The 25,361-nt window shown below is 35.9% G+C and overlaps 3 protein-coding genes across 6 annotated transcripts; all 3 read left to right on the top strand.

Annotated features, from left to right (window-relative positions):
* The first annotated feature begins 1,964 nt into the window (after positions 1 to 1,964).
* LOC113698280 (putative disease resistance protein RGA3) lies at positions 1,965 to 7,853 on the top strand. Its single transcript, XM_027218049.2, has 3 exons — positions 1,965 to 5,701; positions 5,997 to 6,070; positions 7,290 to 7,853. The coding sequence occupies exons 1-2, from the start codon at positions 2,059 to 2,061 to the stop codon at positions 6,026 to 6,028; spliced, it is 3,675 nt and encodes a 1,224-aa protein (XP_027073850.1). The 5' UTR covers positions 1,965 to 2,058; the 3' UTR covers positions 6,029 to 6,070; positions 7,290 to 7,853.
* Positions 7,854 to 9,746: 1,893 nt separating this feature from the next.
* On the top strand, positions 9,747 to 10,679 carry LOC113688134 (putative disease resistance protein RGA4). Its single transcript, XM_027205812.2, has one exon. The coding sequence runs from the start codon at positions 9,747 to 9,749 to the stop codon at positions 10,677 to 10,679; it is 933 nt and encodes a 310-aa protein (XP_027061613.2).
* Positions 10,680 to 10,934: 255 nt separating this feature from the next.
* Positions 10,935 to 15,760, top strand: LOC140008256 (putative disease resistance protein RGA3). Of its 4 annotated transcripts, XM_072052060.1 has the most exons (6): positions 10,935 to 13,451; positions 13,814 to 13,948; positions 14,024 to 14,093; positions 14,583 to 14,781; positions 14,886 to 14,964; positions 15,207 to 15,760. In XM_072052060.1, the coding sequence occupies exon 1, from the start codon at positions 10,937 to 10,939 to the stop codon at positions 13,007 to 13,009; it is 2,073 nt and encodes a 690-aa protein (XP_071908161.1). In that variant the 5' UTR covers positions 10,935 to 10,936; the 3' UTR covers positions 13,010 to 13,451; positions 13,814 to 13,948; positions 14,024 to 14,093; positions 14,583 to 14,781; positions 14,886 to 14,964; positions 15,207 to 15,760. The 4 variants fall into 4 exon arrangements, with proteins under 4 accessions (XP_071908161.1, XP_071908149.1, XP_071908154.1 ...); XM_072052048.1 differs by having other exon boundaries at positions 14,886 to 15,760; XM_072052053.1 differs by having other exon boundaries at positions 14,583 to 14,964.
* Positions 15,761 to 25,361: the final 9,601 nt, after the last annotated feature.

Genomic DNA, 25,361 nt, shown 5'->3' with positions numbered 1-25,361 from the left:
AACTTTTGACTAATCGTACTTCATGAATTATATTACTATTTTTGGAAAAAGGATAATAACAAAATTTTCGAGTTATACACAAAATAGCAATACCATACATCATATTTTATATAGGTACATGCGTATAAAAGTGATTAATTTTTAAAGTTTTGATTAATTTAATGTCTTGTTGATAAGAGTTAAATTTGGCATTAATATCGCAACGGATCTCCTGTCCCACATCCTGTGCCACTCTCTGTCTCATTTTTTATTATATTGCTATTTTTCCTTCACAAACATCATGTTTTAATTCTTTTTTATTTTCTTAAGATGCAATAACTATTAATTGAGTAATACACAAAATTTAACAAACTTAAAAAATCAAAATGCATAAAAAATGAGATTTTTTATGAATTTTCTGCTGTATTTTTTAATTTTCTATTATATATTAGTTTGTTGAAACTGTTGTATTTATTTTTTACTCAATTAATAGTTATTGGATCATAAAGAAATAAAAAAGAATTAAAACATGATGTTTGTGAAGGAGAAATAGTAATATAATAAAAAGTGGGACAGAGAGTGGCACAGGGTATGGGACAGAAGATCCGTTGCGAATTAATATACAATAAATAATCTTTGAAAGTCATAGTAACATTATCCATATTTTTATTTTCGTAACTTTTGATAAGAGACCATTGATCTGCTGTCATCTGACCTCTAAATTTTGAATTCCGGGGATTAAAATTGGTATACAAAGTAGCTTATACACAGTATGGAAAACCAAGAATTGCAATGACTAAAATAGACCATGAACGATTTGACCCCAAAATAATAATTATAACAGTTCATGAACAACAATAATATTCTTTGATTGTTTAATCAGGAGGACATCTTTGGCTGCTTGTTCACCAAACTTAGGTTGCCTTGAAATCATAATAATGCCAGAATATCACAACAGAGTCTGATTCCACAAATATTTCACAAAAAAATTGTTAATTCTTCCCATCCATAAATTAAGTCAAAATGTGAAACCATCTGTTGTCTCCATCCAAAACTATTTCTTTTTTTGTCCTGCTAACTAATCTGTTGATTAGTTTATCATGAATTTCACCTACATGTTGACACCAGCACTTAAAAAGAGAGCAGCTTGAATTTACACCCCAAAAAAAAAGAAGGGAAAAAAGGAGGGGATCTCAGAAGTCAGATCCTGGGTGCATTTTAGCTCTCCGTACTTTCTTTTCCTTTTTATTTTTCAGGTAAACGCAGAATCTATCAATTTGTCTTAATTGTCTTTAAAAAAGATTAGGAAAATTACAAGGTATTATAAATCAACTTTGGCAATTGAGAGTGAGCAAGTTACTTAAAAAATTACTAATGAACTAAAGGAAACATGTTAATAGAACTTTTTAAGTGTAATGTATGTACATAAATCATCAACAATTGTCCTATAGAAAGAGATTCATAATCTATTTAAAGTCAATACTTTCTCGTCAATTATTATCCTTTGATTAACAAAAGAGAACCAAAATATGGCAGAAACATTTCTCACCAAAAGAGGTGAAAGAAGAAGAAGTTGTAGCAAAACACGTAGAATCAAGAAATGCATAAATAGTATACGAAATGTTGATTATTTGGATTAATGTTATACACACTGTTAATGTAAAATTTTTTTTACATTAACAGATATAGATATATGACACATAGACAAAAAGTAAATTTAAAATTTGAACAATGATAATGCAACATTCATTTAAATCTGCTTGTGTGTAAAAAAAAAAATTTATTTACTCTAACAGTGTATTAAAAATAATCCCTTGATTATATTAATTTTCTTCTTAATGCAGTTTCTTTCAAGTTTCAATACCCATAAAAAAAAAATGCTTTCACACTTACATGACTGGCAAAGTCTTTGTTTAATTTACACTATAATGCATTCCGCGTCAACAGGCATACAAAATTGAACCTTAACCTTAAGGCAGCGATTCTAGCCCCCCATTGACATCTCTTCAAGAACATAACTCACGAACCCTTTTCCCAAAAACACAAAAAGAAAATTGTAGTGTGATCGAGAAATCAAGAATGGCTGATGCTCTTGTTGGTGCTACCATAAGGATTACGTTAGAGAAGGCAGTTGGCATTGCTAGTGACCAGATTGGCATGGTTTATGGATTCAAGGAGGATCTGGTGAAGTTCAAAGCATCGGTGGAGATGATCCTAGCTGTCTTGGCTGATGCTGAGGAAGAGCAGCCGAAGCAGCAGGCAGTGCAGCTTTGGCTGAAGAGACTTGAAGGACTGGCTTATGAAGCTGATAACGTGTTGGATGAGCTCAACTATGATGTTCTAAGACAACAGGTAGAGACCGGAAAGAGAAATGGTAACCAACTGAAGGGAAAGGTACGCTCTCTTTTCCATTCTAACTCAATTGGTTTTCGTTGGAAAATGGGTCAAAAGATAAGGGATTTGAACAAGAAGTTGAACATTATTAATGAAGAAGCGAATAGCTTTGGACTCAAGTCCCAATTGGGGGGTAGTGGTACAAAAGCTACTCTGCTTCCCGACATTAGTAGAACTGTGATGGTCAATCGAGAGACTGACTCCGTTGTTTTTCCTAATATTGTGGGTAGAGAGCATGATAAGTTCAAAATAGTACAGAAGATTTCGAGTGAGACCAGCAATGTTATTTATGTTTTGCCCATAACTGGAATGGGTGGTTTGGGAAAAACAACTCTGGCTCAATCAATTTTCAACGACCAGCAAATAGAGAGGCATTTCGATTTAAAGATTTGGGTTTGTGTATCTGAAGATTTTGAGGTCACTAGGATATTCAGACTAATCTTGGAATCGTTGACAAGACGCAAAGTTGATGTAGCTAGTAGAGATGTTATTGTTCAAGAGATTCGAAAAGAAATCGAGGGCAAACGATATCTTCTTGTATTGGATGATCTTTGGAATGAAATTCCTTTACTCTGGACGGATTTTTATCGTTCTTTGACTGGAATAAGCACGACCAGAGGAAACTGGTGTCTTGTGACTACTCGTCAGCTACAAGTGGCAACCGTTGTGGCTACATATCCTCCCTATTCATTAGGGAAGCTATCTGATGATGATTGCTGGACTATAATAAAAGACAAAATGATAGGAAGTGGGGAAGTAACAGAAGAATTACAAGGACAAGAAAAGGAAATCACAAAATGGTGTCAAGGTCTGCCACTTGCTGCAATTGTTATTGGAGGTTTGTTGCGTATGAGAAGGAAAGAGGAGTGGCTCTCAATTGTGAACAATGGGCTTTTGAAGTTTACTGGAGATGATAGTAGTGTCATGCAAATACTCAAGCTGAGCTTTGATCATTTGCCATCTCCATCCATCAAAAAATGCTTTGCATACTGCTCGATGTTTTGCAAGGATTTCAAGATAGAAAGGAGGAAGTTAATCCAACTTTGGATGGCAGAGGGATTTCTTCAATCAAACCTTGAAAATGAAGTAATGGAGGAAATAGGTGATAAGTATTTCAGAGTTTTGGTGGAGAGTTCCTTGTTACAAGAAGAAATTAGCAGTGATAAGCAAACATTTGGTAGAATGCATGATCTTGTGCATGACCTCGCACAATCTATTTCGAGATGTGAAAGCATTGTTTTAAACTCGTCTGGAGAAATTACACCAAGAAACTCTAAAGTCGTATCTAGTTCACTTCGCTCATTATTTCCAAGGAGTAGTATACCGGAGGACCTAGCACCAAAGTTGAAGAACTTGCGCGTCCTAGATTTGTCTTCAGCAAATATTGTGGAGTTGCCAACATCAATTGGTAAACTAATCTATCTGCGCTATCTTGAGTTTCCATACACTCTAACAAAAACTTTGCCAGAATCTCTTTGCAAGCTTTATAATTTGCAAACTCTGAAGTTCAATTGCATTTTTCCAATGGACCTTCCAGAGCAGATGAGCAAGTTGATTAGCTTGAGACATCTATGCTATTACAATAATGATAGAAAAGTGCAGATGCCGCTAGAGATGGGGAGATTAACTTGTCTTCAAACGCTGGACTTCTTCAATGTTGGTGAAGAGAAAGGACGTCAAATTGAAGAGCTTGGATGCTTAAGACACCTGAAAGGTTACCTGAGGATCCGCAATCTTGAACTGGTAGAAGGCAAAGAAGCAGCTGAACGGGCAAAATTGTTCGAAAAGCAGAATTTATCTTCACTATCACTTGAATGGGGCTGTAGAGGGGAAGATGACGGTGCTGATATAAATGTGTTGGAGGGCCTCCAACCTCATCCCAATCTGCAAGAATTAGAAGTTGAAAATTTCACGAGTAATCAATTTCCACTGTGGTTGATGAATCTGTCAACAAGTCTCGACAAATTGGTATGTCTACGGCTAATAAACTGCAGAAGATGCACAGAGCTTCCTGCACTTGGACAACTGCCATTTCTCCAGTCTCTGGCCATGATTGGACTGGAAAAGGTAACAGTCATTGGGCATTCATTCTATGGCTTATGCAATCCAAGTGGATCCAGAAGCTCTCGTAGTTCTAGTCAATTGTCTAGAAAGGTGTTTCCACATCTTAAATGTCTCTACCTATACAATATGAACAATCTCGTTGAGTGGATGGAGGCAGAAGCAACAGAAGGTGAAGTATTAGATGTGTTCCCCATGCTGGAGACATTGAAGATACAGAATTGCTATAAACTAAACAGAGCTCCAAATTATTTCCCAAGCCTTAGACAATTGGTAATTGAAAATTATCGTGATGGTTTGTATTATCAGTTGAAAACACCAAATAAAAGCCATGCTTTGGTGTTAAAAGATATTTTGAGCAAAGCAACCACTCTCTCAACACTCAGAATAGGAGGCCAGGCAGGACTCACAAGCGTTTCTGATGTGTTAGCAGTTCACAACAGCCAAAATTTAAAATACCTGTCATTAGAGAGCTGTCCTCATTTACTGCATCTAGGTGACTTGCATAAGTTGCTTTCTTTGGAACACTTGTCAGTAGTAAGGTGTCCTAATCTCAACGCTATCGATCTTATAGCTCCCAATGACCAGCAACATCTCACATCTCTTCGAAGTTTGACAATTGGTCAATGCAATGGCTTGAGAGGTCTTCCAAGTGAAATGGTAGAGCTCAATACATCTCTCCGGGAACTCAGACTGTACGAATGCCACAATCTTGTCTGGTTTCCAGTTGATTTGCAACAGATGCCTTCTCTTTCAGTGCTATGGCTAGGTAACTGTCCCAAGTTAACCACTATGCCCCAAGGATTTGGTGGTCTTACCAGCTTAAGGGAATTATGGATTGGTCCCTTCTCAGATACTTCAATGGAGAACTATGGATATGACTGGTTAGCTTTATGTTCTTTTTTTCCTGTCCGAAAACTGACATTACAGGGGTGGCCTCACTCTGAGTCCCTGCCAAATCAACTTCAAAATCTGTTTGCCCTGATAGAATTACATCTATTTGGTTTTGGAATAGAAGCTTTACCAGAATGGTTGGGGAACCTTGTTCATCTTGAAGAACTAGAAGTAGTGAATTGTGCTAAACTTCGAACTTTACCCTCCATGGCTGCTATGAGATGCCTCACTAAGTTAAGTGATTTGTGCATCAAACACTGTCCCTTGTTGGAGGAACTATGTACTCCTCAAAGCGGCCCTGACTCTGAGTGGTCTAAGATTAACCATATACCTCATATCTTTGTTGGTCAGATGACTGTTCAGTATTTACCTTGTAAGATTCTCAACCTTCAAATCACTCGTAATTCTTTTGTTGGGTTTCCACAAAAAAAATTTCTCCTTTTTGCCGTCTCCAATTTGTTTTCCATATTTTCTTTTGTTCTATTTTTTCAACTTTTCGATCTTTTTCCTTTTGGATATGAATGCATCTAATTTTGGTTTGTTAGTATCAGAACTTCTTCATCAGTTCTCGATGTGAAATTCTCCAAATGGGATGTTGCTAGTCATGATGAACATGTTTATGCTATCGAGGTTTTGCATTATTGATTTGTTAATTCTTTCAACTGCAGATCACAGCTGGACAAGTCTTCTGCAGCAATGAGTCTTCTGTATGATGCAACTAAAGCTGGAGAAGCATATTTTGGTAAAAATTAAAACATAATTTCTTTTCTATGTCTTTAAGTTTATATTTTTCTTGTCATTTTGGGGGTCACTGAAAAATGATCACACCTTTTGGTGTCATACCTTTCTTCTCCTTCATATCAGCATAATCATTGATAGTTTTTTAGAATATGCAAATGATTTCTTCTTTCTCTCGTACCTATATATATATCTATCTATTTGTACCCCCTGTCATAGTACAGCGAGTCTTAGTAGATAAGAGCTCTGTTTTCAAACTCGGACCGGACCGGCCGGTCGAACCGGTCGAACCGGGAACCGGCCAGGTAGCCGGTCCGAGTCAACTTAGAAAACCGGAAATTTTAAAACTCGGTCAAAGCCGGTCAAAATCCGGGTTTGACCGGGAAAAACCCGGTTTTTCCGGTTCAACAGTAATTTTTTAAAAAAAAATTTCAAACTTTATAATATTATGTTTTGGCCCCCTAAATTGTTAAAACTTATTCGTATACCTCAAATATTTGATACTTTATAAATATTGTCCTACAATTTGATGTTATTTTTCAATTAAATTCATAATTTTAATTCTAAACTTGTTAATATTTATTAAATAATATAAATTGCTACTTGATTGTTCTAATTTCTTTGTATTTTCTTGTTAAATATATTTGAAACATCAAATATGTATGAATATACCTTTATTAATATCAATATATTATTAGATATGATATATATAATATTTTAATTTTTAAATAATTTTTATTTATGACGTCATCCGGTTCGACCCCTATCGACCCCCGGTCGAACCCATTGACCCCTGACCCCTGACCTTGGCCGAGTCGCTATCCGGTCCGGTTCTGAAAACATAGGATAAGAGTGTAAGCAAATTTCTGTCTAAGTTTTCAGTGATGCCTAATACCTTTTTCTTCTAATGATTAGATGCATTCCAATAATACTGAATAATGATAGCAGTTATCAAAAAAAAACCCTTAAACTAGAGTAAATTTCATTGCTTAAGTAATTACAATTCGTAACACTAGTTTCTTCATCTTTTTTCCCGAGAACATAAAATACAGTGCTATGAATATAGCAAGTTGCAGGTTTATGCTTCTTGGATTGTTCAGTTTAATTACACCAGATAAATCATCCCCCCTGCATTTTTACTGGCTCCTCAAGTCAATTTAGTGACTGATATTGGCATATCTCCATATCTACTAATGGACATGTCCTGATTTTTGCAATTGCAGATATTCAATCTCAATCACTTTTCAGTATTGCTGATCTCTCAGATGTTGCTTTCAATTTCAACAAGTTGAAATTTTCAGTGCAGTATTTCTTGTACTTGATATTGAGGATTTGTCCATAGACACGGCTATGATCCTTCCATCGACATCATCTACCTTGTTAGCTCTTCTGAGTGCATGGATGCTTTTGGAGTTTTCAAACTAAAACTATTAAATTCCCAGTTTGAAGAAAGTTGAGTTTTGGCAGCTTAATCTAAAGTGAAAGTTGAGATCTTCAGAAAGGCTGAATGAAGTCTGCAGCCTGAGGCTATGGACTGGGAAGCTGCAGTATGTTGTTCTTGATATCAGCTTGTTAGTCCGTTTCAACTGAAGAATGATGAGCATGCAACCCCTTGTTACAGAAAATGAAAGCTATAGCTTCATAGCAGAAGTGATCTATCTGTGGTGGTGTATTTGTTACAGGGCATGGTGTAGAATCAAACTATATTGTAATCACGTTGTGTTGTTGCATATTTCAAGTACATAGAACATTTTTATTCATATAAATCAAGTTTTGTTCCAAAACAATATATTTGTGTCCCAAATACTACCAAAAAAAAAAACTACAACAGAGGCAATAATTGTACACGACTGTACCAACTCTCCGTTGTACCTGCCCCAAATTAATTCCCTTTGGATTTTTTTGTGGGAATAATTGTTCTGTCGATCCTTTTCTATTCATCGTAGTTTAAGTATTCATGTTGAATACTTTGATTTATCAGCTCCATAGGCTTTTGAATGGAAATCATCTTTGAAGATGCAAAGTGTGAGAAGAGACGTGCAGCAAACAGATATGGTTTCACTCTTTTCCTACATCCTGTTCCCAGCAGCGTAAAACTTACATAATTATTTTTTGCTAACATCCATAGATGGACATGGATAATTTGTTATATGTTTATGAATATTCCACGTTTAGATTCTATTTGATAAAATTAAATCTGAATTTTAAAAAAATACACACAAGTTCAGCACTATTTAACAAGTTTAGCAAATAAATTTTTATTTATCAAATATTCATAACATCTGAATATTTAAAAAAATTTAGTTTCAGCACTTTCTTTATATTATCAAACAAACCCTAAAATTAAACACACGTGGTTAAGAAAAGACAATCTCAACTATTGATTGATACTACTTTATACATGTGTCTATCATCTAAAGATGCACTGGGGGAAATTGGAGAGAAGACGTAATGGAGAGGAGCCTACTCCCACCACCCCCTAGCAACTACTAGTATCATGATAACATTTGGTAGATATAAAAGTATGATTAAGTAATTTCATAAATTTTGATGAATTCAAGATAAAAAGTTCATATAATTAAAGGGTTTTTTTAACCGATATCCAATGGATACTCGTTAACACACTTTAATCACAATCAATTTATCATGTGAATACACACAAGCAATTAATGTCCTTCTCCTCTTTTATTTATACACTTTTCCTTAATTAACTACACTTTTTTTCTTTTGATACAAAGAGAGACAAATTTTATTAATAGCATACTAAATTTGTTTCAAGAGCAGAAACAACAACGAAGCAAGGTGGAGATTGATTCCACATACAAGAATCAGGAATTGATAATGCATACTTAGCTAAAAAATGAACAACCGTATTGTTATTTCTAAGAGTCCAAAAAGCCTCCCAAACTGAGAAATTTTGCAAATAAAATATCCATAATTAACTTCATTCTAACGAACGCCCATTGGACACTCATTAGATATACTCATAATTAAACAATCTTCTTCCTCTCAATCAATAAAGAAAGCTTTGTTTTCTAAGATTACATAAACAAAGAATTAAGTGTGAAAAAAGTCGTATGTAACAAGTCTTTGAATTGAGTGTTTGTTGTACCGTCTTTTACCAGGCAAGATGTGGATTAACTCTTCAAGTAGCATAAAAGCGTAGTTGAACAGGCAAAAACAGATCAAAGGACTCTGCAGTAACAAAACAGAAAACGTTGTAACAATATGACAGAATTTGAACTATTCTGTACCAGAAAATGTATTCTTTTCTATGTATCATGGACACTTACAGTCCTAGAATAACACATTCAAACATGTATACTTACCTAGTTCATGTGGCATTGTCTCAATGATGTCGTATTAAACCCACCAATTGTCAGATAAAGATTACATCGACATAGATACGTGTAAAACATAGGTGTGGTTCAATAGTTGACTAACTGCTCCACGTATATTTGCTTCTTCAAAAAATTATTTCTGTTAGTTTTTATATCCCAATCATGAATTGTTTTAAATTCAGAAGAAAGACCAGTATGGCGAAGCAGAAATATACTAGTCAAACACGTAAAAAAAAACATGAAAGTTATGTAACCATCTACAAGGAATGTATCTGAAAATATTTACCCCAGAACCTAAGCCCAAAACAATCGCCTAAAAGAAATAGACAGGGAACCAGGATGGCTGATGCACTCGTTGGTGCCACGATAACGCGTACTTTAGAGAAGGCAATTGCCCTTGCGACTGACCAAGTTGGGATGGTGATTGGATTCAAGAATGATCTGGAGAGATTTAAAGATTCAGCAGCCATGATCCTTGCTTTCTTGGCCGATGCTGAGGAGAAGAAACCGATGCAACGGGCAGTGCAACTATGGCTGAAGAGGCTTGAACGAGTTTCTTTTGATGCTGATAATGTGTTGGATGAGCTCAACTATCATAATCTATGTCGACGGGTGGAAATTAGAGATCAGTTCATGGGAAAGGTACGCTTCTTCTTCCTCTCTAAGCCTGTTAGTTTTCGTTGGAGGATGGCCAGGAAGATCAAGGACATTAACCTGAAGTTGAAAATGATTAATGAAGAAGCAATTAGCTTTGGACTTGTGTCCCAGATGGGAAATGATGCAACTGCATCTGAAATTTCTGCTATTTCTGGAGGCCTAATAACTAGAGAGAAAGACTCCATTGTAGGTCAAAATATTGTAGGAAGAGCCAATGATGCATCAAATATAGTGGAGATATTGTTAGGCTCTTCTGCAAAAGTTGTTTCTGTTATTCCCATTACGGGCATGGGTGGATTAGGAAAAACAACTTTGGCACAGTTAGTGTTTAATGATCAACAAGTTGACAAACACTTTGATAAAAAGATCTGGATATGTGTGTCTGAAAATTTTGAAGTTACACGGCTATTTAAGCTAATCTTGGAATCATTGACAAGTAGAAAAGTTGAAGTAGCCAATAGGGATGTTATTGTCCAAGAAATTCGAAAAGAATTCCAGACAAAAGATATCTTATTGTACTTGATGATGTGTGGAACGAAGTATCCACCTTGTGGGATGAATTTTTCCAGTCATTGGTCGGAATCAGCACAACCAATGGAAATTGGTGCATTGTGACTACCCGGCAGTTCCAAGTAGCATCCAATGTGGCTACACATCCTCCTTATTCATTAGACAAGCTATCTGATGAAGATTGTTGGTCCATACTACAAAAAACGGCAGTTCCAAGTGGAGAAAAACCAGAAGAATTGCGAGTGATAAGAAAGAAACTCACAAACAAGTGTGGTGGCCTACCACTAGCTGCTAGTGTCATTGGTGGTTTGTTACGTATCAAGAGAAAAGAGGAGTGGCTCTCAGCTGTGGAGAAAGGAATCATGAGTTTGACTGGAGATGAAAATAGTGTCTTGCAAATACTTAAGTTGAGCTTTGATAATTTGCCATCGCTAGCCATTAAAAAATGTTTTGTATATTGTTCTATATTTGGTAAGGATTGTGACATAGAGAGGGAGCAGATAATCCAGCTTTGGATGGCAGAAGGTTTTCTTGAGTCAAATCTCAACAATCAAACAGTAATGGAGGAAATAGGACACAAGTATTTTTCAATTTTGTTGCTGAGTTCCTTGATACAAGAAGTAAGAAAGGAGGAAATTATATGTGGCAGAATGCATGATCATGTGCATGATCTAGCAGAATCATTTTGGAGGTCTAAATGCATTGATTTGGAGAATGGTATAGCAGACAACAGTTCTGAAGTTCGCCACCTAGTATTAGACTCCATAGAAGGAAAAACAAGTAAAATCTCAAAAGACATGTCAAGATCACTTCGTACATTGTTTTTGGGGAGTAGTATATCTAGTGATATGCTATCAAAGTTCAAGTATTTGCATGTTTTAAATCTGTCTCGAGCAAGGATTGAATTGGTGCCAACCTCCACTGGCAAACTAATACATTTGAGGTATCTTGACCTTTCATATTCTAGAATAAAAACTCTGCCAGAATGTATTTTAAGGCTTTATAATCTGCAGACACTAAGGATGTATTCATGCCCAGCTCTAAAAGATCTTCCAGAAGGGATGAGCAGTTTGATCAACTTAAGACATCTCTGCTATTATAATGATGCCAAATTTCTTATGCCAAAGCACATGGGACTTTTAACTTGTCTTCAAACTCTGAAGTTCTTTAATGTTGGTGAAGAGAAGGGTCGTCACATTGAAGAGCTAGGATGCTTGGAAAACCTTAGAGGTGGACTGGAAATACGCAATCTTGAACTAGTAAACGGTAAAGAAGGAGCTCAACAGGCAAACCTATTTGGAAAGGTAAATCTGCATGAGTTGCATTTTAAGTGGGGTAAAACTCGAGACAGTGACAGTGATGATGAAAATGTGCTTGAAGGCCTCCAACCCCACCCAAATCTGCAGGTGTTAGTAATTGAAAATTACATTGGCGATCATTTTCCATCATGGTTCATGAATTTATCAGCAAGCTTCAAATTAACAAGATTGTGCTTGACGGATTGCAGAAGATGTACAGAAATTCCTGCTCTTGGCCAACTGCCCCTTCTTCAAGACCTCAAATTGCTTGCACTGCAAACTGTGAGAAGCATTGGGCTTTCATTCTATGGCATTAGTGATCACAGCACATTAGGAAGCTACAGCACTGCCAGTCAAGGCCCAAGGAATCTGTTTCCCGTCCTGAAAAATCTTTATCTAGGCAATATGAGGAACCTGATTGAGTGGATGGAACCAACAGCAAAGCCAGTAGGATTTGAACAATTTGAGGTCTTTCCCATCCTTGAGACTTTGACTATTAGCAATTGCACCCAATTGACGACAGCTCCAAGTCATTTCCCAAGTCTTGAGAAACTGATAGTCAAAAATAGTTACCAGTTTTTGCCTGTACAAAATATTCTTAGTAAAGTAACCGGTCTGTTGACCCTCTCGATCACAGGTATGGATGACCTCACTTGTGTTTCAAATCTTCTAGTGCATAACAATAAAAATTTACAATCTCTAAGATTGCAAACTTGTCCTAATTTAAAGTGTGTGCGGGGCTGTGGCACTTCTCTTAGAGAGTTGGATATCAAAGATTGTGAAAATCTAAGGGAGTTGCCAGAAGACTTGTATGAGTTTCAGTTTCTGCAAACCTTGTCAATAGATGGATGTCCGAGTCTCGAGGCATTTCCATTTCCTAGTGAACTAGTACAGCTCACTTCTTTCCAACGTTTGATGATGTTTCCCAATGTACAGCAAAGGCTCACTTCTCTCCAAAATGTGAGAATTTGTCACTGTGACAGGTTAAAAGATCTACCAGGTGAAATGCTGGAGTCATGCAAATCACTCAGGGTGTTGACTGTGTATGATTGCCCCAGGTTTCCAGCTTTCCTGTTTATTTGGAACAAATGCCTTCTCTCTCCGTATTATTGCTACACAAGTGTCCCAATTTGTTAACTATGCCCAGAGGCTTTGGTTTCCTTGCCAGCTTAAGGGAATTGTCTATTGGTCCGCTCTCAGATTCAGTTGAATTTGACTGGTTAGAACTAGCTTCATCATCTCTTCGTGAACTAGCATTGTTTGGAGGGCCTCACCTGGATTACTTGCCAGAGCAGCTCCAAGATCTCACTGGCCTTACAGAACTTAGTCTACATGACTTTGGAATAGAAGCTTTGCCAGATTGGTTTGGGAATCTTGAGTCACTTGAACAATTAATTGTGTCAGGTTGTGAAAAGCTTCGATATATTCCATCCATGGCTGTCATGAGGCGCCTCACCAAGCTAAGATCACTGTCAATTAATGGCTGGCCTTTGTTAGAGGAAGGATGCTCTGCTCAGAGCGTCTTCAACTTCCAGTGGTCAGGGATTTCTCACATACCTGATCTTAGCAACAATTTCTGGTATTATCAATTTCATGAACTTCCAAATTTTCTCTAATATTCCCAACTGCACTTCGTCAGGTTTTACAAAACATCACTTTGCTGATTAAAATTTCTTCTTGATTACCTAAACAGAAATTACCAACTTGACAATGCTTTAATGGCAACTTTTACCCCTTGAAAATGCTTATTTTTTGCATTCTAGCCCCAATGTCATGTGGAATCACAAATAGTATAGTTTGTATATCAAGACAAGAGAATGTATGCTATCAAGTTTTATTACTTGCTTACTCTTGTAGGTTAAGCTTGTTGTAAGATTGACAGAATAGAAAGTCACTTAATTGGCAACATGCTTTACTGAGTTTGAGTACCCTGTTTTGCAGTTGAATGGAACAATTCTAGGATAAGGCTCTCATTTGCTTCCGTTGAGCTCAAGAAACCAGAGCCCAAGATCCCTTATGGTGTTTTAACACTTTCCCAGTTTGAGTTAGCTTTAGCTTTTGTTGCATCCCCATGAGGTAATAATTCTCTTGAAACTGTTAAATTTCTAATTTCTCCTCAGTTGCTTTAACTGCAAACTTGCTTTGCTCTAGTCATGCAGGAAATTAAGTGAGATAAGGAATGTAACTTGATTGATCAAGTTTTGCTCCTGGCCTCTCCAAGGTGCTTGGTATTCTTTTCTTGCTCTTCCTTTGTCATTCCACCTGGAACTTCCATATACAGTGATAGACGAATTTCCCCATCCCAATGCTGCTTGTCATAGAACTTCTTTCCTTGTCTAATAGATCTCAAGTTCCAGAACTAAAATTACTCTTGATGAACTTTACTGAGAATTATTGAATTGGCAATAAGGGTCTTCAAAGAGTTACAAGATTGATAGTTTGAAGCTTTTATTATCTTTAATGACTAAACCTCAATCTAGCACAATTATCATCAGAGAATGGCTTCATACCACAATGCCTCGAAGAGATTATAGAGGAAATAATATACAACTGATTGTTGTTCTTACCAATAATATTGCTAACAGTTATCTTGATATGCAAAACTTGGAATTGATATATTACCGTGTTTGAAGCATAATAATTTGATTGTAGAACTATAGCAGTCTTTCTCAGTTTTACTGACTCTTAGCTAGTCTACATGTTGTTTTAGGGTGATGGAGGAGTTGAAGAATACTGGACCATGCAAAGAAAACTACACCAGATAATTGGTCCATTAATCTTTCAATTCAGCAAAGAAGCTGAGAGCAAGGAAGGAATTCAAGCATCTCTTTTACTTGAAGACTATTTCAGCAAACACACTTTTAAGCTTGGATTTTATGGATTCTGTTTTCTCTTGGGTACTTATCCAGGTATAACTGAAATGTAACAGTCGATTGTAGCATTGCTCTCAGATGAAGATTTTTCTGTTTTATTTTTCGAGCAAAACTTAAGGAAAAAAATGCTGCGCTTTCAGGTCATATGCAAGGCAAATGTTGATTGTCTAACATTCAGCAAATCGCTACATGTTAATTCACTGATCCATATGCTTATAGGTGAACATTCATGGTTTAATTAGTGTTGTTCTGTCTATTTGCCTTGATAGTTTTGCACTTCAAAGTCAAGAAATCTGTCCATTTGCCTAATGTTAACGGATTTTTCATCACCTTTGGATGTGAACCCAAATCTTCAAGATAAGATAATTCAGGGTTGCTTTGGATTGAAAAAAGTTACTCCAATTTTCAAGTAACTAAATTCAAATATGACGGTGAATTTAAAAGAACTGACCTAGTTGCAGGTTTATGCTCCGAGGATTGTTCAGTTTACATACACTTGAAGAAATCATCCGTCCTGTGACTTTTTGCTTTTGATGTCAATAGAGTGGGAGACAATGTAGTATATTTCCTGGACATGATATTGAAGATTTGTCGATAGACATTGCCATGACATGATCCTTCCTCCAAGATCATCTACCTTTCCAGCTCTTCTGAGTGGATGCTTCAGGAGTTTTTGGCCTAAAACCATATAAGTTTAATATGGAATCAAGCTGTGATGATTAAGATCGCAAAGTTCATCTATGAGAATTGAGAAGTTCATGATGGAGAGGGAAATTCAAGACCATCCCATTTTGCAGAAAGCTGAGGTTAAGCAAAGGGAATGAAAGTTGAGACCTTCATAAAGACTGAAATCGGGCTGCAGCCTGAACTTATATATGGACAGAGAAGCTCTGCAGGAGGTGCCATATACTGTTTCTTATGGTAGCTTGTCAGTCCACTTCCACTCAAATTCTTGTTACACTGGAGTACAAGAACTTTGTGTTGCTAACAGATACGGTTTCACTCTTTCCCTACATTTTCTTTCCATCTCTGTATCATAAAATTTTCATCTAACACCTGTGGAGATCCATGCATTATTGTTTGTTGAAATATCCATACATCACGTGCAGCTTCTTCTTCAATCAATAAAGAATGCCAGGGATAAATGCATTAGAAGATGGTAGCTAGAAAAAACTTGACCAAAAAAGAAAAAAGAAACCCTTGATTGGTACTTACTTTGCCAGAGCTACCGTAGTTTGATTGTTTAATTCATCTCACTCTGTTGGAACTTGAGATTGAATGGTGAAGGATTTTTCTATGAACTTTCAACACTTCAACGCTATATCGTGGAAAAAGCTGGAAATCTACCAGAATGATTAGTCAAAAGTTTTCCTACGTATATACAGACGAACATCAAAGAAACATCCTATATGATTTATGAACAAAACCAGGAATCACAGGCTATCTCCACTTTCAATATAAGAGCTAAACTGGCATGGTATTCCCAAAAAAAGGTAAGAGTTTACTTGGCTAACTAGCAAGACCAATGAAAATGTCAATATGACGTATAAAGAGCGTTTTAGTGGAGACAAATATATTGCCACGGTTGTTTATAGTGCAGCGCAGGAAATTTGCTTTGAAAGAACAAAGGTTGCAGTGGAATTTCGTATGAAAGTGGGTTTGATTTGACTTTTTCGAAGAACATTTGGTTGAATCCTCTCTAGTTGCTTGTTTTTGGCAGTTCAGGAAATGTCAGAGTCAAAAAGAAACAAGCTAGTATAGGAAAAATGTGCAAAACTAGGAATAGGAAAAATTGTCAATTTGGTTCTTCAAGTTTCCGAGAAAAATTTTTTTTGTCCCTCATATTTAAAATTAGTCAAAATAGTCTCTTAGATATAAAAATTTTACCCATTCGGTCCTAGAGCTCATTTTTGCTTAATTTTTTGACCAAAAATTGTGCACTGTAACCTATTTCTAGTGGACATCAAATTTGTTTCTCTTTACATAAAAAAGCACATGACAACTTCCTCCCTCTATTTCCAACCACTAAAAGCCTGGCCACATTTAGAAGTAATTTTTTAGCATGTTTGTTTTTGGCAAAATTTTTCTACAACTTTAAAAACACTTCTAAATTTTAAAATACGCACTCCAAAATAATAAAAAAAAATATACGAGTTTTTTTTCTTTCTTTCCTTTCTTCTTCCTCTTCCTCCTCCCCGCCTCACTCCACCATCGCCAGTCAACACCTCTGCAATGCCAATACTAGTGCCTTTTTTTCTTCTCCTTCCCTCCCTCTCCTCCTTCCTCTTTCCCTTCCTTCCACCCCTCCCTCCTCCTTCCCTTTCCTCTTCTCTTCCCTCTCCCCCTCCTTCCCCCTTCCTCAGTCATCTCCTCTCCCCTCTCTCTCTCACCCCAACCCTTCCCACTCCCTTGTCCCCAGTAGGAGTGACAATTCTAGACATAATCCAAAAATACGGCTCGAACTTAATACAAAATTAGCGGATATAGGTTTACTTTTCATGAGATCCGATAAAAATCAAGTCAAACCTGAATAACTAGCCAAACAAAAAGGTCCAAATCAGGTCAAATAGAGATTGACCCATTTGACCCATATAATTAGGGATGGCAACGGGGCGGGGTTGGGGCGGAGGACGGGGGCCTATTAATTCCCCCCGACCCCCGCCCCGCGGGGGCACCCGCGGGGTTAATAAAATTGCCCCCGCCGGTTTAATAAAATTTTATTATATAATTTTATTATAGTTAAATTTTAATAAATAATCAAGTATTAAAATATCAACACATCACCAAGTTATTATTCATTGTAATTTTACAATTGAAACTCATAAAAACAATCAAACAAAAGTTATTTAAATACAATCCAACATGATGAAATAAATACAACTAAAATAGTCAAGTTTTCACTTTTCGTACAAATACAATCACTGATTCATTATTATGTTTGTGCTTTTTTTTTTAGAAAAAAATGTTATTCTATTAAGTGTAATTAGGAATTTAGTATAAATGTATTAGTAAATTTAGTATAACTAATTAATAAATTCTATTAGTAGACATAATTATTAGTACAATTGATAATATCAATTATATTACATATACTAATATACATTATATAATACATCTAACTAATAATATCATTATCATAAGTTTATAACTAATTAAATTATATATTATATATAATTATATATATATATACTTTATTTTTACGGGTGGCGGGGCGGGGGTATACTCCCCTGCCCTGTGACAGCCACACCTTCCCCTAAGGCGAAGCAAAGGGGTTAACAGACTGCCTGCCCAACTCTCGCCAGGACTAACGGTGCAGTTTAGAGCGATCTATTGCGATCCGGAACTTACAAACACGCGTAAACAAGTCAAAATAGCAAAATAACCCAAAATAAAAAAAAAATGAAATCCGGAATCGGCCATGAATAGTAACCGACCCGTCAGAACCCAACCAAATACCAAGCAAACGTTCACATCTTGAACTTTAGTATTTACAATCCAAAGTTGCATACAAAAGTATTCAAAAGTGGATACATGTATGGTTTGCCAAATCAAAAGAGAAACAGACCCAAAAGTACATTTAGGGTTTCAATAAATAAGCTATACAAAAGATATGTCCAACTAGCTCATTTCGGCAACCAATTATCAATTGCAGTCCAAAAGTAGTTATTTTCCTGTAAGGAAAACAAAAGGAATAGAGTGAGCTAATCGCCCAGTGAGAATACTACCCAAGCAACAAAATTCACATAGGCATAAAGTTTTTCATTTCAATTCATCAAAAGTAAGCCAAGGCACACATGAATGGTGGTGATAAAAGGATACAGGCGGCTCTCAAGAGCTCTTTTCCTCGTTTGCATTCTTGATCGGATCTCATTGACTCTCCGTCAATGTTTAAAAGTAACCAAACGTAGACTTCACTTTACTTCCATTCCTTCCACCTAACATCCCCCTACCGGGCCCGAACTCCAAACACTTGCACTGTGGTATTACTCGAGTATACCGGAATCGAGAGTCTCTCATACTACAAGATTCCATATAACATTTCCTCAAGAATCATTAATTGGCACGACCAAGCCCTCGCCGGCTCGATTCAATCAACTACCAATAAGGTTGAGCTCAATGATAACAATTGTAGTCGTTGGATATTCGTCCAATCGACACCAAGTCAAGTACTTTCATTTCATGTAACATTTCATGTAACATTCCAATAACATGAGAAACAATAAGTGAAAGTGATAAAGTATGCTCTCACTTCAATCAATTAACATTCAACTCATCAAGTTCAAGTAGCAAAGCTATATAGTAACACATAAGTGAGTAGTACACTCACCAAGCTTGCAAATGGTGTTTCATGCACTACCGTCAAAAGAACGTCGTGAACCACCGTCACGCCCTAAAACATGCAAACAAGTACAATGAGACTCGATAACGAGTCATAAACCAATGCCAAATACGACCCCAATAGGGTTCCATAAGCAGATACAAGCATTAGGGAAAACCAGAAAATCCGGAACTGAAACTAGTTGTAACCCTGAAAAAAAACAGTTTTCGACCTCATTTTGCGGTAATGGTACCAAAGACACTACGATTATCGGATGAATGTGTAAGACCCACCGTTTCGAAGCTAAGAGATAGGGCTACAATATTGCAGAAGGTCACTCAACCCAGTTTCGAGTGTAACCAGGTCAAAAATGCAAGATACTACACCAGAACCACAAAAACAGATTCACAGAACGCATTCTAGCGGAAATATCATAAATCAGGATATCCAAGTCCAAATCCAGAAATTCCAAAACCAGCTAAAAGCTAAGAAACAGGGCTACATTTCATCAGAAGTCCTCAACAACCAATTCGGAAGCATTCCTAACCAAAATAACCAATTACAGAAGCAATTCTCCAATTCGGGTAAAACCAGAACAGCAAGGGTAATTTAGACTTTTCTTAAGCTACGCTACTCCGATTGACCTGAAATTTTGCAGGCACCTCTAAAATATCATTCCCTACAACTTTCATGTTTTAAGCCAAGGCCAATTCAGCCTCTAACTAGGAGCTACAAAATCGGGCAGAATGTTATCATCATAAACCCTAACTTTCCAAGATTTCTTCCAAAACAGAAATTGTTTGCAATTAACCACTTTTTCCACCTCATAGAGTCCTTAAACATCATTTCCAATCATCATATATAGCCACACAATCATGTTCATATTAAAACAGAAAAATCCCCAAAAATTATAAAACTTCATCAATTCAACCACAAATCAAGAAATAATCCATAATATTGCATCTCATACTACCACTAAGCATGATTTAAGCATCATTAAAGGGAGGAGAGTGGTTCTTCACAACTCACCTTAGAAACAAGAGAGAGAGAGAGAGCAACAAGTCCTCTTAGCTTTCCAAATAACTCCACACAACACTTCACTATCACTCCCTTAAGTGGTTTTATGGAGCAAAATCAAGGTTGGATGGTTGAGTAAGTTGATTGAAGCAAGATTGAAGCCCAAATCTTGAAGAGTTTTCTTTCTTTTGTTGCTCAAGGAGCTCGGCCAAGATGAAGAGAAAATGGTGAATTTTTGGTTATTTGTTTGATTTATTTGGTCAATGGTAAGAAAAGGAATAGTGGTCTTATGTAAGAATCAATCCTATGGTGACACTTGTCACATCATTAATGACTTGCCTAACTTTTGTCTCTCTTATACCAATCCACTTAGTATCCTCTACTTATCTCTTAACACCCGATAAATTAATTCCAGTATTCAAAACTTAACCTAATTAGCCGAATTTTTCCGAACTTTTCGCATTAGTGGGTCCCACGTCCGGTATACGCTCTTAATTTCTCAAAACCTATTTGATACTAGAAAAATCATCTAAAACTATATCTGCTCCTTAAAAAGATCTAGAATTTTTCCTAATCCCGAAAATGCAGAAAACAAGTCATGAAAGATAATAAAACCTAGAAAATAGAAAAAATTACGGGTTCTCACACGCTCTCCGCCCCGTTTCTAAGCGGGGGGAAAAAATTCCCCCCCCCGCCCCGAGAGCCCCCCGTGGGCACCCGCCCCCATTGCCATCCCTACATATAATGTGTAAGTTTCCTTATACTATATAAGAATGAATTATGATCAAAGGGGGATTTAAATTTCAACCATATGGATAGAGACTTTTTGAAAATATGAAATGTTTTGCAGTTTTTTTAAAGCTTTTAGTACAACTAAGGGTAGCATGTGTTTAGGTATATTTACCAAAATGCCTTCATTTGGTACATTTAAAGTTTTGATTTATGGAAACATCTGGGTATTTCCGAAATATGGAATTATTTTGCAACCGTTTTTGCATTGAGTACAACTCATATAAATTTATATGTTGGTATCATTACTGAAATGGTGTTATAGATACATTTAATTGAAGTATGGCTTTTATTGTACAAATAACATAAAGACATATTAACAAATTGCTATAACTAGCCGTTGGAGGATATTTCTTTATCTGAAACAACTTATGCTTCGTTTTGGGCGATTTTCAACTGACATCTGTAAGAGTCTTTTGGAAATGATAAAATTTTAAAAATATTGATAAAATAAAATGTACAAGTGTGTGCTGCAATTAAAATGTATTATTATTAGTTTTGTCATATTTGATGACTATTTCTTTTCAAAATGTACTATTATTTGTCCAATGAAAAATCCTCTTTAACCACAGGCACCAAACACCCGCGCGATACGCGGGCACTATCCCTAGTATAATCAATAAATAAATTGGAGGTATGAAATAAATCAAAAGAAAACTAACCAATGCTATAAATTCATATTCGAGGACGGAATCATGGATATTATGCAAAAATAAGATATTTTATTTATGAAAATGTCATAATTTTGTTTTTATTCATGATCTTTTTCTTGTACAAAAAGGAAAACCCAAAAATTACAACAACCACCATATACAAAATCTTGGATTGGACTGTCTATTCTTATGGAAACTCCATGGTAGAAAAGTCTACCATACTCTCAAGGCAAGAATGCCAAAGAAAAAAAGAAAGAAAGTTAATCAAATAGGTTATTCATGTCCGATTCAAGTAACTCACAAAATTAACGAGTAGTGTTCAAGTAAAAAAAGTTGACCCATTTAATTTTTCACATCATGTTCGAGTTGACATATTATTCAGGATACCTAAGTCTTAACTAGGGGTGTTTCGCGAATCGAGCCGATCGCGATCGGATCGCGAGCGGCTCGAATACGAGCTCGACTCGAGCTCGTCAATATCGAGCTCGAGTCGAACTCGAGCTAATTAAGTCGATCTCGAGCTTAAATCGATCTCGAACTCGAGTTCGAGCTCAAAAACATTAAACTCGTTGGCTCGCGAGCTCAATTATATATTTTTTTTATTTTTTATTTTAATAGTAAAATTACATATATATCCCTAATATTTTATTATTTGTTAAAAAAATTATTGTTTTATTCATTTTTTTAAAAAAATTTATTTTTTATTTTTTTAAAATAAAATAATAATAATTTTTTTATTTATTTTTTAAGCTCGAGCTCAAGCTCGACTCGAATTTGACTCGAGCTCGAGCTCGAGCTTGATATTTTGAGCTTGTCGAGCTCGAGCTCGAGTTCGAGCTTCACAAAATTAACTCGAGTTCGGCTCGATTAGCCAAAACTCGACTCGAGTTCGGCTCGTTTGCACCCCTAGTCTTAACACAATTGGCCAACTTGCGACCTAACCTGATTGCCACCCTTACTCCCTATGACCTTCGGTCATGCAACTAGAGGTGGTCGCATGATCAAATCTTGTCGCGAATCAATAATATATGACCAAAAGTTGCGAGGACAAGAGAGAGGGAAAGCTAGGAGTGCAAGGTGAGGTAGAGAGGAGAGAAGGGATAGCTAGAGAAGGGGAAAAGGATGAGAGGAGGAGAGAAGAAGGGAGGGAGGGAGAGAAGAAAAAAAGAGGATAGTAGTTCAATCGACGATCGCTGACAGTAGGCTGTGGTGACAATGGAGAGGGAGCGAGGAGGAGTTAAGGTGTAGAAAAGAAAGAAGAAGAGAGAAAAGATAGGGGAAAAAATCAAAGAAAAAGAAAAGGAAAAGAAGAGAAAAAATTTTAATCTCTCTTAAACCTAAATACAAGAGTTTTTTCTACAAAGTTTATAGTAAGTTATAGTAAAATTTTGTAAAAACACCAAAAAAAATGCACCACAATCGATTATGTGATGTTCTTTCTTTTGTTCTTTTTTTTTTTTTTTTGGTAAGTAGTAATGAATTTTGGAGGATTCTCTCAGAGTGTCATCCGTTACCAGAATGGAATTCAATGTAAAACAAAAATAAATTGTCATGAAAAATGTAAAAATCTATTTATAGCCCCTCATACGTGAGACATGCATTTAAGAAAAATATATTTTAAAAAATTGAACATATCATGAAGTCTCATCAATACAGAAATTGAACTGCCAAAAAAACCAAATGTAACCAAAAAAAAATTATTAATCTTTCCTAAACTAACATTGTGCACATTAGCAGGTCTAAATACATGATATTAGTTACTCAAAATTTTACATATTTGCTATGCATCTAAAACGGTTAGTGTATCTATTGTCCGTACTAGAAATTTCATCCAAGATATTATATATATATATATATATATATATATATATATATATATATATATTATATATCTTGGATGTTAGTGCATATAAGATTTATTCATATATATATATATAACTTGATGTTAAGCTCATATAGATGGGGATACAAGCACATTGTTTTTTTTTTTTTTTTACTTTTTGTTAATATTGGAAAGCCCCTTTATCCCTGGTTTTTAATAGGAAAGCACCTGTATCCTCCATGCGGATATAGCATTATTTTAACGTGCATATGTGAGCACTTGTTAATATATTTTAATTATACTTAATTTATATGTAAATATACATATATCACAATTAATGTGTCATGTAAATGCAAAATATTTTGCAGGTATTAGACATGGCAATTAAAGCGTTATCCGAACCAAATACTTTTAAGGTTTTAAAGCCCAGTCTTGACGGTTTTCTTCGAATTTCTTACCAACTTAAAGGAATTCTCAAATTGGTATGTTCGTTTTCAAAACTCCAATAGGTGAGTGACCCGGAAAGTAGTTGATTTCGGGTTTTACCGTTCAATCGGTAACGGTTCATCATGTCTTGTTAAAAATTTTATAAAAAAAAAAAAATTTCGTGTGCTGGAATCACCACCAACACAAATTGACTCAGTTAATGATGACAGACCACTTCTTCACAAAAAATTCGTGTGCTCAAATCAAGTATCCTGAATAACACGTCAACCCAAACACAACCCACAAAATTAAACTAAATCTCAATAACCTATTTGCTTAACGTTTTTTTTTCTATTTTAAGCTTCTCATCTTGGTAGTATGGTGGACTTTTCTATAATGAAGTTTCCATAAAATATGGAAAATTGCAGCTCAATCTTGAATTTCGTATATGTTGCTTGTAGTGTTTTTTTGGTTTTCTTTTTTTTTTTGTTTTTTTACACAAAAAAATATGAACAAAAAACAAAACGGTGAGACTTTTACAAATAAAAGCTATTGTTTTCGAATAAAATTCATGATTGCATTCTAGTAATATTAATTGATAGCCCAGATTAGTTTTTTATTCATTTTATAGCCCTAATTTATTTACTAAATTATAAAGTAACACACTAAACGAGTCAAATAGGTCAAACGAGTCAACCGGTGATTGACCTTATTTTGATTTGTTTGCTTGACTGGTTATTCAGATCCAACCTAATTTTGACCCAAACCTATGAAAAGTAAAACCATACCCGTTAATTTCATGATAGACTAGACTCGTGTTTTTGAATCGGATCGAGAATTACCACTCCTAAATAGAGGAGAGTTCAATATAGCTAATTTTGGTCTAATAATTAAGATTGAGACTCAAGATTTAGAGGTTTTGGAATGAAGTCTCGCATTCTCTCTTCCCGCTTCTTGAATTCCATACCACCTCTTTTAGATTTTTTTTTTTTTTTAAGAAACAAAGGTGTAGTCCATGAGAGTCAATTAGTTTAAAGCATATTTGATACCTATTAACTAGTAGAGTTGGACCAGATCGAAAAAATGTCAAAATAGCGCTTTGCTGTCCGTGCCTAGAATTTTAATCGCTTTGCTGTCAGTGCAGCTCCAAGACCTCACCGGGCTCGTAGAATTTTGTTTAAACTACTATGGAATTAGAAGCTTTATCAGATTGGTTTGGAAACTCAGGTTGTGAAAAGCTTCAACATTGGCAGCGATGACACGCCTCACCACTTCACCAGTCTAAGGTCATAGTCAATTAAGGGCTGGCCTTTGTTAGAGGATGGATCCTCTGCTCATAGTGGCTTAAACTTCAGGCAGGCAAGGATTTCTCGTACTCCTGACTTTAGCATCAAATTCCGGTAAGGGTTAATCGCACTTTATCCCCTTTAAGTATGGGTCATTTCTCAGTTTACCCCCCAACATTTGTTTTTTCACAGTTTATCCCCTCCATTAGCTAAGCAATTGCACCGTTAAAAACTTCAAGATGCCGAAATTGCCATTGGATGAGAGCCGTTTGTTTTGGCTGACTAAAATGTCCCTCAATGAGTTA

This window comes from Coffea arabica, chromosome 1e (genome assembly GCF_036785885.1).
Source record: "Coffea arabica cultivar ET-39 chromosome 1e, Coffea Arabica ET-39 HiFi, whole genome shotgun sequence".
Lineage (NCBI taxonomy): Eukaryota > Viridiplantae > Streptophyta > Magnoliopsida > Gentianales > Rubiaceae > Coffea > Coffea arabica.
This window is presented reverse-complemented; position numbering and strand designations above follow the sequence as displayed.